Raw genomic sequence first — 14,741 nt, 5'->3', positions numbered from 1 at the left:
CTGGATATCTATGATGCGTTAATTCTCTGATATATGGTTGCGACTGTATATTATTGAAGTTAGATGCTCCTCTTATTGAAGTTTGATTATTATTTCATTGTCTTAAACCAAGCCTATTGTCTCCATTCACGCTACGTCATTTGTGGTTGCGTAGGTACTCCCAGACTCTGTAAAGGTTGATAGCGACAATGCATTGGAGGTGCAGTCTGGGGGCTTTGTGTTAAAATGCATGAATTTGCTCAGCCTGATTAAAATCATCCTTGGATCCTTTCACACAGCATCTCCTCCTCATTTAGATATGATTTTGGGGACCAGAGTGCAATCTGCCTACCTAAGCATTTAGCTCTTTGAAGTCCAGGGTTCCCACCCATGTAAATAAATACTAAGTCTTGTGGACCGCACGATAGCGTATACATGTGAGCAGTCGTTGAACTTCAAATAAGAAGTCGCACAAAGCAAGCTCATTTAATGATGGATTTTTATATCTTAAAGAAAAACAATAAATGAATCTCTGAAGAAGCTTAATAATACAGACATTCAAAAGAATGGGAAATGGATTTCGTAACCACTGGGCACAAACATTTCATACTAAATCTGATTGTACAAATATACATGATACTTAAATATGTGAATGTACAAAAGTCAACTGCTGCAAAGTAATTTCTGATTTATGAATTACACATTTGGCTAAATAGGGAAATTTCATAGTTAATAAAAACTAAGATCTGCGTACCACTACCATGTACTGTAAGCCCAGGTTTTATTCACATGTGAAAAATATTTGCAAGATTCATAATCGCCTCTTTCTCACAATATATGTTGCTGCGAAGCTGTCATTTTATTTATGCTGAAGGCTCATTTATGAATATAAATTTCATCTAAATCGACAATTCATAAATAAATGTAGTCAAGAATTGACTGCTTTACAGTAATTGCACAAAAATTGAAACTACAACATGTATGTAGCTTGGACTTGACACATCACAAAGTTTACATTGAGCATACTTTTGTATTGACCATACTTTATTAATAGTAAATCCTATAACCAGCTTATGAAGAAAAATAAGACACAACTATAAAATAAAATATATAAAAAAAAAACTAAAAAAAACTATTGAGACTAATCCCCCTGAAGTGGTTCATTCTTCTTGGGACATACTGGTAGTAGAAATTTATAACACATTTTTTCGGCTGTGTATCACAATTTTTACGCAAAAATTCATCAAAACACTGCAATTTCTAATTTGCGCATTCCTATTTTTGAGATTGCAACATACATGTACATGAACCAGATACTTCTATCTCAGTATTAATTTTTTTTCAAAAAATATTGAGAGATCAACATTTTGACCAATGGGTGACAAGAATATGGGGTGATTACATCTGACTATTGTATGAGATAATTAATACTACACAGTCCACACTTCAGGTAGGTAGCATTTACTCGCGCATTCGTTCATAGCTTTTTGTAAATTAAAAATCTGTAGACACCCGTTAACAATTTCATGCGAATTTATCTTTTTGCAATCTCGAAATGCTCACAAAGAAAGTGAAAATTGGAAAACCCGTTAAAAGCCAGAAGAAAGTTGCATCGGGTTCAATGATATTCACACCTCACTTAAAGTTAGTCTAAATTCCTATGACCTCAATCTTATCAATATATTCATGGAATATAAAAAGGAGAAAATTCCAAATAAAGAGACGTGGTATAGCTCTTTAGTTACTGACTTCAACCTAAACTTCAAATAGGTCAACCTACCAATTAATACCTTCCTCTCTAGCAATCGTCAATGTTAAAATTCAATATTTTGAACTCGAAAGTGTTTTATAGATATAGCCAAAAGCTAGACTTGACAATATGAATCATGGATTTCATATAATCCTTGCATTAAAATGCATAACGGAGGAAAAAAATGGAAGTCCTATGACCTTGATCTTATATCTGACCTTGAGTGAGGGTCACATCTAAAACTTATATTTAAGATTGAGTGTCTAATATTTCAACGTTACAAAGATACAGCCTTAAAGATATAACTTGTAGAAATATTCTATAAGCGTGACTTTGATATTGTCTAAATGAGAGTGGAAATAACCTAGGACTATGGCATGAGAAATTTTTCCACAAATTTTCTAATACATGTTCTATTTATGAAATATACATGTTTTTTCTCAACAATGTTTACATTGTCCAAATGAAGCAAGCCACCTTGTCATCAACAACTTTACTGTCAAGTATCTTTCTATGTTGCAAATGTAAGAAAATACTGACAAAATGAACAGGCAATCATTTCCAAAAATATTAAAATATACGTACATATGTAACTTCATCAAATTTGTACAAATCAATCTGAAAATATAGAGGCTTACAAGGTTTCCACAAAATCTGTGAGGAAAATAAATCAATGGAATCTAAGAAAATCTCTTGACAAAAAATGTCTCAAGATAGACGGATGGACAGATGATTCCAATAGAACCCTCAAGCAAACTTTTGCTTGTTTGTGTGTGTGTGTGTGTGTGGGGTTGGGGGGGGTTAGTTTAACAAAGAGATCAGAGTATGTCTATATACTTGAAGAAAAAAACCAGTCACTGCTGCACAATGCTAAACAAAAATCAAAATAATAATAATAAAAAGGGGAAAAAAAGTATATGTATATTGCACATAAAATTCAGAGGACTGATTAAATACATGAATTTGAAAATGTATTTACCTGAAAGTTTAAAGTGTATTTCAACATTTTAAACACAAAATCAAAATCACTATTATGCTACATTGAAGCAAATTTCAAAATAAAATTCTGTAAATTTCAACAAAAATATGAGAAAAAGAGATTCTTAAAGATATGTGACTGTAACAAAGTTACTAAATTATGAATACAATCACAAATTGCAGGTAAAAAATACTTATGCAGTATCATACACTGTAATGTATTTTTTTTAAATTGGACACTGTAAAATATATGATATGCTGTAAAATACAATATTATCCACTGTAAGATATAATAATATACACTGTGAGATATAATATTAAACACTGTGAGATATAATATTAAACACTGTGAGATATAATATTAGACACTGTAAAATCTAATATTAAACACTGTAAAATATAATATTATCCACTGTGAGATATAATATTAAACACTGTAAGATATAATATTAAACACTGTGAGATATAATATTATACACTGTAAAATATAATATTAAACACTGTAAAATATAATATTATCCACTGTGAGATATAATATTAAACACTCTGAGATATAATATTAAACACTGTAAGATATAATATTATACACAGTAGGATATAATATTAAACAATGTAAAATATGATATTAAACACTGTAAGATATAATATTCAACACTGTAAGATATATTGTTTTACAATGTAAAATATATTATACACTGTAGATATACAATATTATACACCGTAAAATGTAAAATTTTACACTGTAAATATAATATACACTGTAAAAATACAATATGTATATTACAATATACACTGTATAATAATAAAATTTTACACTGTAAATAATATTATCATACATTGTACAAATACAATATACACTGTAAAATGTAATATACACTGTAAAATACAATATACACTGTAAAATACAATATACACTGTAAAATGTAATATACACTGTAAAATACGATATACACTGTAAAATACAATATACACTGTAAAATGTCAGGTTTTAGAATAGATAGCAAATGAATACTTATTCCACGGAATTGAATCTGGTGTATATTTGGCTACTAGATTTGTTTTATTGCTATTGAACACCTGTCGTGGAAGCACAAAGTCCAGAATTGTAGTGTTATTCGATATGAATACATGTATATAGACAGATTTCACAGGTTAAAGTGACGTGGAATCCATTCACTGAATTAAATGTATGTTGCTAACATGTAACTCCTATGTATATAACAATATCAAATGAACCAAAACGAAACATTGTATAAAATAAAGATATAACAAAACTTCAACAAACAAGAATAAAATACTGATAAAATGGATAAGATTCTGACATTCATTTCAGTTATAAATCAAAGTGGTATTTGGGCCATTCACAAGGAGTCTGTTTTAATGTCTAATCTTTTCAAATTGTCAAGAAATATAGAAATTCGTCAAGGTGCAGATCTTGATGCATTTTGTTCTAGAAAACAATTTTGGTGAATTTCTTATGAGACCAGTTACATCTTTCTCAAGGCGAAATAGTCAACCCCCTGCCTGGTTTACCTACAGAAATTGAGTCGTATATAAGAAGTGGAACTATATATTTGACACATTTACAATTCTCTTTGGCATATAGAATCTGATACATAAGATTTGGTATATAAAAATGCTTGTAAATCAATTAACAAATTTCATACCTTTGGACTAGCTCTAGAGTTGCCATCAGTTTGAAAATACATGTACGTGTTCAACAGAGTTTTGTTGTAAACTCTTAAGACTCATAAACAACTACTTTATAAATGCTTTGCATCACATTAACCTTGAAAGAACAAGATAAGTTTGTGAAACACTGATGCCCCCTTGTGGCCAAACTCTAAGGTCAAGGGGTCAAAAATTTTGGTACCAAAAGAAATGTCTTGTCACAAGGAATACACATGTGAAAAATGAAAGCCCAATCACCATCCATTCAAAAGTTATCGGCAAGGTTAAAGTTTTTGCGGACAAACAGACAGACAGACCAAAAATATATGCCCCCGAATCTCCGATTATGGAGGCATTTAAAAAAGAGGTCCTCACATTAAGAAACAGTCTTATATTAAAGACAAACCTTAAAAGAAAACATGTAAAATCTCTAAAATTCTAATATTGTACGTGTCATGAATACAATGGACATTTCTTGGTGAACCTGAAATTCTCGTTTTTGTATAAATCAATAAAAGTATACCTTCACCATAAAAAATACATTCTTAGTGTATGTCAATATTGCAGTGTATCAATGGCTCTCGTAAATCAGCATCGATGTGTGGTTGATAATGAAATAAGGACATCCCAGGACTCCTGATAAATAAAAAAGGACTAAACCAAATTTGAAGCACCACACCTCCATCAAACACCTGCCCCTTTGTCACTGGATCCATTCTTTTCTGTGCTATTTATAGAATTCCCTGTAGTTTCTTGTTTGGCCTCATTCTGGTGCAGATTCTCACGACGGGATTTCTGACGTGCCAGTATTTTCTCTCGGATTTCTGCTGGACTGCTTGGTGCTATGGATTGCATCTGAGCTTCGAATTTCTACAATGAGAAAAAAGTACCTTTGAAAAACACATAAAATTATTCTGCAATTGATGTGAAAATGCCTGAAAGAATTCATTGAGATTTATTGAATTATATTCCAGATATATCACACACAGCCTGTGAGATCCATTCTAACAGGAACAATGCACCATTGAAATTTAGAAATATTATGCATTGTAACTACTGTTTTTGAATGCCAAAACATATATCAGTTCCTTTCTGTCCTCCATTTGTACATGTTATTTACCAGCCTCGTCCACAGGCACTTGTTTCTGTAAATGACTTATGACCTCTGTATACTAATAACAACACAAGGTACCTAGCTTCAAATGACAGAATGGCACCCCCTGAGAATGTCGGCCTTTTTAGCCTCCAGGGAATATGCGATGCTAATGTATTTACTACCGTTGTATTGTACAATCATTTAACTTAAAAACCATGTATGACATGACTGCATTCATTGCCTCTTATCGCCGAAAACTGCAACAAAAAATGGATTTTCCGTTTTATACCACGAAGTGATATGTACTGATACCGCACAGAATACGTGGGCGATTTTGACTGGCTAGCACGCTCTTCTAAAATTACGTTTGGAATTCTTTAGAGTTATTTATAGAAAGATAGAGCATCAGAGATGAATTAAAAATAACAGGCAAAAGGATGATTTTAATGGTGACCATTAACCACAATTGATCTTATTTTATATAATTTAATTACTAACATTAGGGGGGAAATGCTACAAAAAATAAAGGGGACTCCATCCCCCCATATTTTTTTCCCACAGACACCTGATAACTATAATCCCCCCTTCTGATTTTTTTTTTTTTTTTTTTGCAGTGACAATGCCTCCAAAATGTGTGGATTCCTTGTCTCTCTCAACCCAATTTCGATTGATGTAGTTGTTTCACGCTTTTCACAAGCTTTAGAGATTGGCCTTCTACTGGACTGGTATAATATAGAATATACTTATTATAAACAGTATAAGGTATTTAAGGCTTACAAAAAAGCAAGTTTACGATTACATAAATCGAAATTAAGATGGAATAGACGGGGAATCCACACATTTCGGAGAAATAATCGCCGCCCCAAAAAATCAGAAAGGGGGGGGGGGGGTGTCCATACTTCAGATGTCTGTGGATTTTTCCATATCGGGACAGATCCGTAATATTAGGGATGCGGGGAGGGGGTTCGTCGGAGAAGTTGTAAGTTGCACATGGCTTGTTTAAATTTCCTGACAGACAATGATAAAAATATGATAGTCATGATATGTAAAGACCTTCAGAACCTTAATTAGTGTATGCATGGGTGGGGGTGTTATAGTGTTCGTCAATGCTGTCTCAATCTTTTCCTCTCAGGCTGGAAGGGGTCATTCTTTGCTCCAGGGCTTCAATTCATAACTTTCAAGCTTACATGCATTAATATCTTCTCATTCACTACTACATAGTACTATCAAAAATAGTGGAGGGGCCATTCTCGCAATATATCTTCATTTACATGCATGAAAATAACAGTTAATGTTAAGGGTTGGCCAGTCGCCTCCGAAAAACATTGATATGTGCCTGCAGCGTTCTTGGTACTTATGGTGGGTTTCATAAAACTTCAATGTAACAACAGGTACTTGCCACATCAATACATATCACAAAGTCAATAACACATCACTAAAAAAACTTTCCTTGCTCTATTTTGCATACTTCCAAATAATCTTTTATCTGTATTTTCTCTGACTTTCCATAGATCTGCATGAAACATGCAATTGGCAGAAATATTTCTCATACTAGTTAACGAAGTTGTATTTACAGTAAGTTATAATTTCATTATTATCTTCATCAGAAATGATTCCGACACGAAAATATTTTAAAATCTCCACTCGGGAGGTCTTAGCTTCTATCTTCTGATGACATGTAAAATCCCGAAACGTACGAACAGCTTTGGTTTTTTTGAGTAACTAAAAATAGCGTACAGTGTCTTCAATTCAAAATTTTTATTTTGTTAACAAAGCAATATGTTCAAGATTTTTTGGTAATAAACATCGTATCAATTTATTGTGATAATAAAACAATGACACTTTATTTTTCAACACAACGAATATACAATTTTCATTCTGTGCGGTATCAGTACATATATAGCACTTCGTGGTATAAAACGGAAAATCCATGTTTTGTTGCAGTTTTCGGCGATAAGAGGCAATGAATGCAGCCATGTCATAGATGGTTTTTAAGTTGAATGATTGTACAATACAACGGTAGTAAATACATTTACATCGCATATTCCCTGGAAGCTCAATAGGCCGACATTCTCAGGGGTGTCATTTGAAGCTAGTTACCTTGTGTTGTTATTAGTATACCGAGGTCATAATTCATTTACAGAAACAAGTGCCTGTGGCCTTGTCCCCCCCCCCCCCCAAAAAAAAACCCAACCCATTTTGGTCAAACTTCATACCAGTGATTAAAAAATATGAAACTGCATTAACAAACAACCTCATGTAAAAATAAGTCCACTGCAGAATGGGAAACCCCAAAACTTGACTGTAAACAAACTTTTATTCGCATGCAAGAAACGTGCCAGATTCACAAGAACCTCATCACCGCAAATATATATCTCGCCGTGAACCAGTCCATTAATGTCTCATGTATGTTAAAGATCAAATATATTCCTCGCCGTGAACCAGTCTATTAATGTCCCATGTATGTTAAAGATAATCTGGGTCATGAAAATTAGTTGTCGCTAACTAGTTCATCACTGGTAAATTGCAAAATAAAATCATCGCAAATCAAAGTTGGTTTACAGTAATTCATCCCCCAAAAATACAGGTGTCCCTCATAATTACACTTGGTACCAAACACTTCTGCCAAGTTTCATTCTAATTCAATTTGAACTGTAACAGAAACTGAGCTCAAAAACATCCTCATATACCACAAGATTGCTACGTGTAGCCATATGTCCCTGGCTGCCACAAAAAAAAGTTGGAAGCACAAAAGTCCCATAACTCCTGTAAAATTTGTCAAATCAAAATGGTAGCACAATGTGATCAATTATAAATGGTGACTAACAATCTTACAAAATTTGAACAACATCCATTGAGTGGTTTCAGAGGAGTTGCGTCCACAAGTCAAACAAGAGGTACTGTGAGCAATGCTCACTAAGAATACCCCCCGCTTACCCCAATAAGGGTGTTGTTAATAGGTATAAATTACCTCTTTCCTGAGTGTAAAAATATGGTATGCCTTTGTAGAAGAAAATGGAAGATATAGTCCGAACACAAATCCATGGTATAAACCTATAATTTTACCTTGAGATTAAAGGTCAAGGTCATAAAGAGGTCATGAATGTACATGACACCTAGTCTCATGGTGATACACCCATGTCTTATGGTATGACTATGTCAAAACCCTATAATGAATTTTGACCTTGAGGTCAAAGTTCAAGGTCATATTGAGGTCATGAAGGTACCCGACACATCATCTCATGGTGATACACTTATGTATCAAATATGGTATGTCTATGTCAAAGAACAAAGAAGTCATGGCCCTGACACGAATCCATTGTAAAAACCTTTAATTTTGACCTTGAGATGAAGGTCATATGGAGGTCATGAAGGTAGCCGACACATCGTCTCATGGTGATACACTCATGTGTCAAATATGGTATGCCTATGCCAAAGAACAAAGAAGTTATGGCCCGGACACAAATCCATTGTAAAGAAAACTTTAATTTTGACCTTGATGTCAAGGGTCAAGGTCATATAGAGGTCATGAAGGTACTCGACACATCGTCTCATGGTGATCCACCTGTGTGCCAAATATGGAATGCCTATGTCAAAGAACAAAGAAGTTATGGCCCGGACACGAATCTGCAAAGACAGACAGACAGACGGACACACAGACAGAGTAATTCCTATATTTTGTGTAAAGTACGATTGTCTAAATTGCAAGCAAACTTTGTGATGATTGTCAAAGGCTCTAAATATATAGTTCAGACAATTTTTTATTTTCCCCAATATCCTTGACTTTGTCAACATGACCACAGTAAAACAACACAACAAATTTACAAGCCAGTTGTTGTGTTAAGTATGAGAGTGTGTGTGTTACAAAGCCCAGTCTCTTCTCACAATAACCTTGACTTTATCCAAATGACCTTTGGTTAAATGTAAATTAGGCACATTTTAAGATCACAAGCAACATCTGTATCACTTATAATAATCTGGTATTGCTTTGCTGCAAGTAATGACCTAGATACAATTTTTTCATCTGACCTTGTCCAAATAACCTTGAGGTAGGGTAAGGACATATTCTCGGGACAAAAGCAATATTTGTGTCATGTGTGAGCATCTAGTGGTTCTGATATGAGTACACAGACAGATTGTAACTCTCCAGTCAATAACCCCCCCCCCCCCCCCTCCAAATTACTGTGACTAGTGGTTCTGATACACAGACAGATTGTAACTCTCCAGTCAATAAAAGACCCCCCCCCCCCTCCAAATTACTGTGACTAGTGGTTCTGATATACAGACAGATTGTAACTCTCCAGTCAATAAAAGACCCCCCCCCCCCCCCCCCCCCCCCATCCAAATTACTGTGACTAGTGGTTCTGATACACAGACAGATTGTAACTCTCCAGTCAATAAAAGACCCCCCCCCCCCCCCCATCCAAATTACTGTGACTAGTGGTTCTAATATACAGACAGATTGTAACTCTCCAGTCAATAAAAGACCCCCCCCCCCCCATCCAAATTACTGTGACTAGTGGTTCTGATATACAGACAGATTGTAACTCTCCAGTCAATAAAAGACCCACCATCCAAATTACTGTGACTGCAAAGCTACAGAATTGCATCTAAGACAAATAGACAAAAGGATGGATGGATAGACAGGACGATTTCCATAATCTTATCACTAATCACTGTATCATAAAATGTCCAGCATTTCATACAGAACTTCAAAAACTGTTATAACTACTTTTAGGGCCTCCCTTCGTAGGAACTCTAGCTTGGCTCTATTGGTTTCTATAGTTTCTGGGATATCTGGGATGGCATAGGCTATCAAGAACTTTAGTCCCAAAATGATGTGCTGAAAAACAGAAAAGAATGACATTAATCAGCAGGAACTGGCAGTCCCAAAATAATCCACAAAAAAACTACAAACAATTTCTGCAGTGGGTGATTGGCACAAGTCACACGAGAAAGTTTTAATTGTTTTTATAAAAGCTCAGATTCTCCAAATTAACACTTTTTCATTCCTAGCTAGTTCATCTTTCTATTGCCAAGGTGTATGTATACATAAAAGAAAACTACTGTTCGTGTACTTATTTCAGTGGGATTCAAATTTTAGAGACTTTGGCAGTGAAGCAAGAGATCTAATTTATGGTTGTGCTAAAAGATGAATTTTTTTTCCATCAATATATTATCAAACACAGCACAAGTGCCCAGACTGCACAAAATTTTAAATACACTAAAATGAGTTCACATACAGTACACCTCTAACAGAACTAGAATGGCAGTTTTTGTGAATGACATTCATATCTCTAACAGAACTATGATCAGAATGATAGTTTCTGTGAATGACATTCATACCTCTAACAGAACTATGATCAGAATGATAGTTTCTGTGAATGACATTCATACCTCTAACAGAACTATGATCAGAATGATAGTTTCTGTGAATGACATTCATACCTCTAACAGAACTATGATCAGAATGACAGTTTCTGTGGAAGCCCCCGGGACCATCCTCTGGACCTGCCCGGACACCCCAGTCAAAGCACAGTTTACAATGATAGCAAAGACTCCCATCAGTTCTAAGGCATCCTGCAACAAATTTCACGTGTACTTCAGGAAACAGTCTTTGGAAAATAGGCATGTACATTATACTGTAATAACTAATTCTAGGTGGGTCTAATGTTCACTGATTTAATGGCAATATAAGAATTCATATGTAATCATGGAAAATTAATCTTGATCTTTTCTCTCACTTTCAGTGATATTCAAGTATTTATGGCACACAAACTACCTCAGACAAAATTGAAACAGACCATGAATGAAGAAAGCATGCTATCCTAGTTAGAGGAAACTAGCGATTTTGTAAGAAGAGGACCATGGAATCAGAAAAAGTCTGGTTCATGAATGGTGACTTTCTGCAATAGTTTCTAATGTTATGTCAAATGCAACTCGTATTTGTGGCATTACAATTATTGCTATAAATTTCCAGTTAATGGTGGCCCTAATGAAAACTCCAAACATAACTTTTTTCTATTCCAACAAGGAATTTAAAAATTCCATACCTGCCATGCACCAATGTTTTCCACAGTTTTACCAAATGGCCTCTGATAAGTCATGCAGAGCTTGAAAGCATCACTTCTGATCTCGACAACATTGTTCAGCAGTGCACATAGAGCAGCCAGTGGAAAGGCGGAGGAGAAAAGGGTGACGTAACCAAACTGTATAAACATCTCCAGATAGTCATCCAGCGTGTCGTCGTACTGTCAACAAAGTGCCACAGATTTTAACCCACTCAGCTAAACAGGTAATTTTCTCAAAAATAACAACTGGACCTATCACAAGCATTTTAAAACATTCATTTGAACCACTCTTTGATTAAAAATTGGACCTTCTTGAACTAAAATCATTCATATATCACCCTGATCACTCTCAACCAGTGACTCACCGAGTGTGATGGCTGACAAATATGTCACAATATATTCAACCTATCCCATACTGTAATTCAGTGAACAATGCAGTTTTTACTACTGTGTTTACTTTTTTAACAAGAGTACCGCAAACAGACTAGTGCATTCCTGCAGCAGTTGACTAAATCATTCAAATGACCTACCAGCTGTTGTGATGTAGCTGTGGAATTCAGGAAGTCTCTAGATTTGAACATTCACTTGGAATGATTCTATTCATACAAGTTTGGGTATTTGTCTAAGGCATTTTGATCACTGTACATTCCTTATTTTAAGCGAGAACTTTCTATTGCAAAATGACTTGAAGACATCAAATCGCAAGAACATGAATTCACGAGTGGTCTATTGGTAAAGAGTTTTTAAACATAATTTAGCAATATAAAAATAAAAGCGAGTAATTTTATTTCACGTGTGGTGCTTCTCAGAATTCCTTGAGAATATTAAGGCTTGAATTTAACACCTGACATGCACACCTGCACACGTACCTGTTTCATGGCACTTTCTACTTCAGCCTGAGTGAATGAGAGGGCAGTCATTGGTTTGCTCTGTACATCAGATTTTACATCATCTCCTGAATTTCCCTCTCTATTAGTCCGTCTCTGTTTGACACCAAAGGAATTCTGAACACTCTCAACAAAATCTTCCTTCATGAAATCGCACACCTTCGCCGGACGCTGGTCTGGAGTACAAAAGTCCTGAGCATTCACATCCGAATGCAGAGAATCTGGATTTGATGAGGTTTCTGGATTATTCACATGAGATAGTGAAGAATCTAGATTTGATGAGGTTTCTGGATTATTCACATGAGATAGTGAAGAATCTGGATTTGATGAGGTTTCTGGATTATTCATAGCAGATAGTGAAGAATCTGGATTTGATGAGGTTTCTGGATTATTCACATTAGATAGTGAAGCATCTGGATTTGATGAAGCTGGGGAATGATCAGACACTGCCTTTCCATCTGGAATGAGATCTTTTGTCATTTCGTACCCAATTTTGTAGAGTTTGGCCTTCCACTGGAAGTATGGAAGGAAAGCCTCCTTCAAGTTTCCAATAATTTGCCTCGTAATCAAAATAGCTGCCAGTTGCTGTGGATTAATCATTTTATTGGTTATGTTTTAAGTCAATTCAAACAACTTTTAAAATTGATTTTTCTTTCCATCTAAAATCAGCCCGAACTATATCGATCGAGTGAATTATGGAATAATCTTTAATGTTGGAGATAGTCAATATCTAAAGCAATTGAGTTTTATGTTAAATCATAGCTACTTACATCACAGAGTCTGTCCATGTCTTGTAAATAGAATGCAATGTAGAAGAGAGACAGGAAAGAATTCACAAACTGAAACTAGAAATTGACAGGCAAATTTGAACTAAAGTAAATATTCAATGACCTATCAACTACTGACTATCAAAAGGTATGTTACCTACTGCAGTTTCCTAATTTCAATAAATCATTCTTTTACTATGGTATGCATGGAAATATTCACTCCCATTTTATTTTTGCCCCTTTTGTCCTTGTTATCGAATCTACGACTATAGGCGAAACTGTTTTCTCTCTTATCTCCCTTTTAACATAATTTTGTCTGGGTGAATTTAAAATAGGGTGAAACCATTAGCAAGTGTAGAAAGGTGAAAATAACACGGAGCGAAAATAACACAGAGCGAAATTAATACGGAGTGAAAATAACACGGAGTGAAAATAACACGGTGTGAAAAGAACACGGAGCGAAAATAACACGGAGCGAAAATAATACGGAGTGAAAATAACACGGAGCGAAAATAACATGGAGTGAAAATAACACGGAGTGAATAACAGGGAGCGAAAATAACATGGAGTGAAAATAACACAGAGTGAATAACAGGGAGCGAAAATAACATGGAGTGAATAACAAGGAGTTAATAACACAGAGTGAAAATAACACAGAGCGAAAATAACACTGAGTGAAAATAACACAGAGTGAAAATAACATGGAGTGAAAATAACATGGAATGAATAAGACGGAGTGAATAACAGAGTGAAAATAACACGGAGTGAAAGTAACTCGGAGCGAAAATAACACGGAGCGAAAATAACACGGAGTGAAAATAACACGGAGTGAATAACATGGAGTGAAAATAACATGGAGCAAAAATAACCCTGTATGCAGTAGCTGCAGAAGGTTAGATCGTAAATTAAACTTTTAATCTGAATGATGTATAAGTCTAATAGTAATCTGTACTTTATTTCATGCAGAGGTCTACAAGAAAATATGTAAGAAAACAATGATACATGTATTGTAATCAAGAAGAAGACGGGAACTATTATATTGGTCCCACATAGAGTATACATCCAGTATTTACACCACACTGACAATCATGCTAAGATATTACCTAGAAACAGACTTACCAAAACCAATTTCACAATCAAATGATTCCAGTAGGTTTCTTCCATTCTGTAATTTTCTGAAAATCCAACAATATTAATAATAACCAGAAGCACTCTAGAGACCAATATCATTCCCACGTGGATATCCCAAATCTAATTATAACATGGTTCATAAACTGAGATCTCCATCCCACTCCCCTTAAAAATCAGAATTAATTTACAAGTCATGTGACCAATCTTTGGTGAAAAATTTGTAAAAAATCAATTTAAAACTTTTTCCTGCTACATTCAACAAAGATAAATATTCAAACCCATAACTCATACTCATATCAACCACATACACTCAGACAACCACACATACTCAGACCAACCACACACACTAAGACAACCACACATACTCAGACAACCACACACACTCAGACAACCACACATACTCAGACAATC

At 34.8% G+C, this 14,741-nt stretch overlaps 1 protein-coding gene across 3 annotated transcripts in view; it reads right to left on the bottom strand.

Annotated features, from left to right (window-relative positions):
• Positions 1–451: 451 nt before the first annotated feature.
• The window catches only part of LOC125649659 (anoctamin-8-like), a 46,262-nt gene continuing 31,972 nt past the window's right edge, over positions 452–14,741 (bottom strand). For all 3 annotated transcript variants that reach the window (XM_048877336.2, XM_048877338.2, XM_048877337.2), the window contains exons 9-15: positions 14,319–14,374; positions 13,203–13,277; positions 12,415–13,017; positions 11,528–11,725; positions 10,923–11,054; positions 10,207–10,317; positions 452–5,248 (exon numbers count right to left, since the gene is read on the bottom strand). In XM_048877336.2, the coding sequence (XP_048733293.2) occupies positions 5,063–5,248; positions 10,207–10,317; positions 10,923–11,054; positions 11,528–11,725; positions 12,415–13,017; positions 13,203–13,277; positions 14,319–14,374 (1,361 nt within the window). In that variant the 3' untranslated portion in view covers positions 452–5,062. The remainder of the gene's footprint in view (positions 5,249–10,206; positions 10,318–10,922; positions 11,055–11,527; positions 11,726–12,414; positions 13,018–13,202; positions 13,278–14,318; positions 14,375–14,741) is intronic.

The sequence above is a fragment of the Ostrea edulis genome, chromosome 5 (assembly GCF_947568905.1).
Source record: "Ostrea edulis chromosome 5, xbOstEdul1.1, whole genome shotgun sequence".
Classification (NCBI taxonomy): Eukaryota; Metazoa; Mollusca; class Bivalvia; order Ostreida; family Ostreidae; genus Ostrea; species Ostrea edulis.
This window is presented reverse-complemented; position numbering and strand designations above follow the sequence as displayed.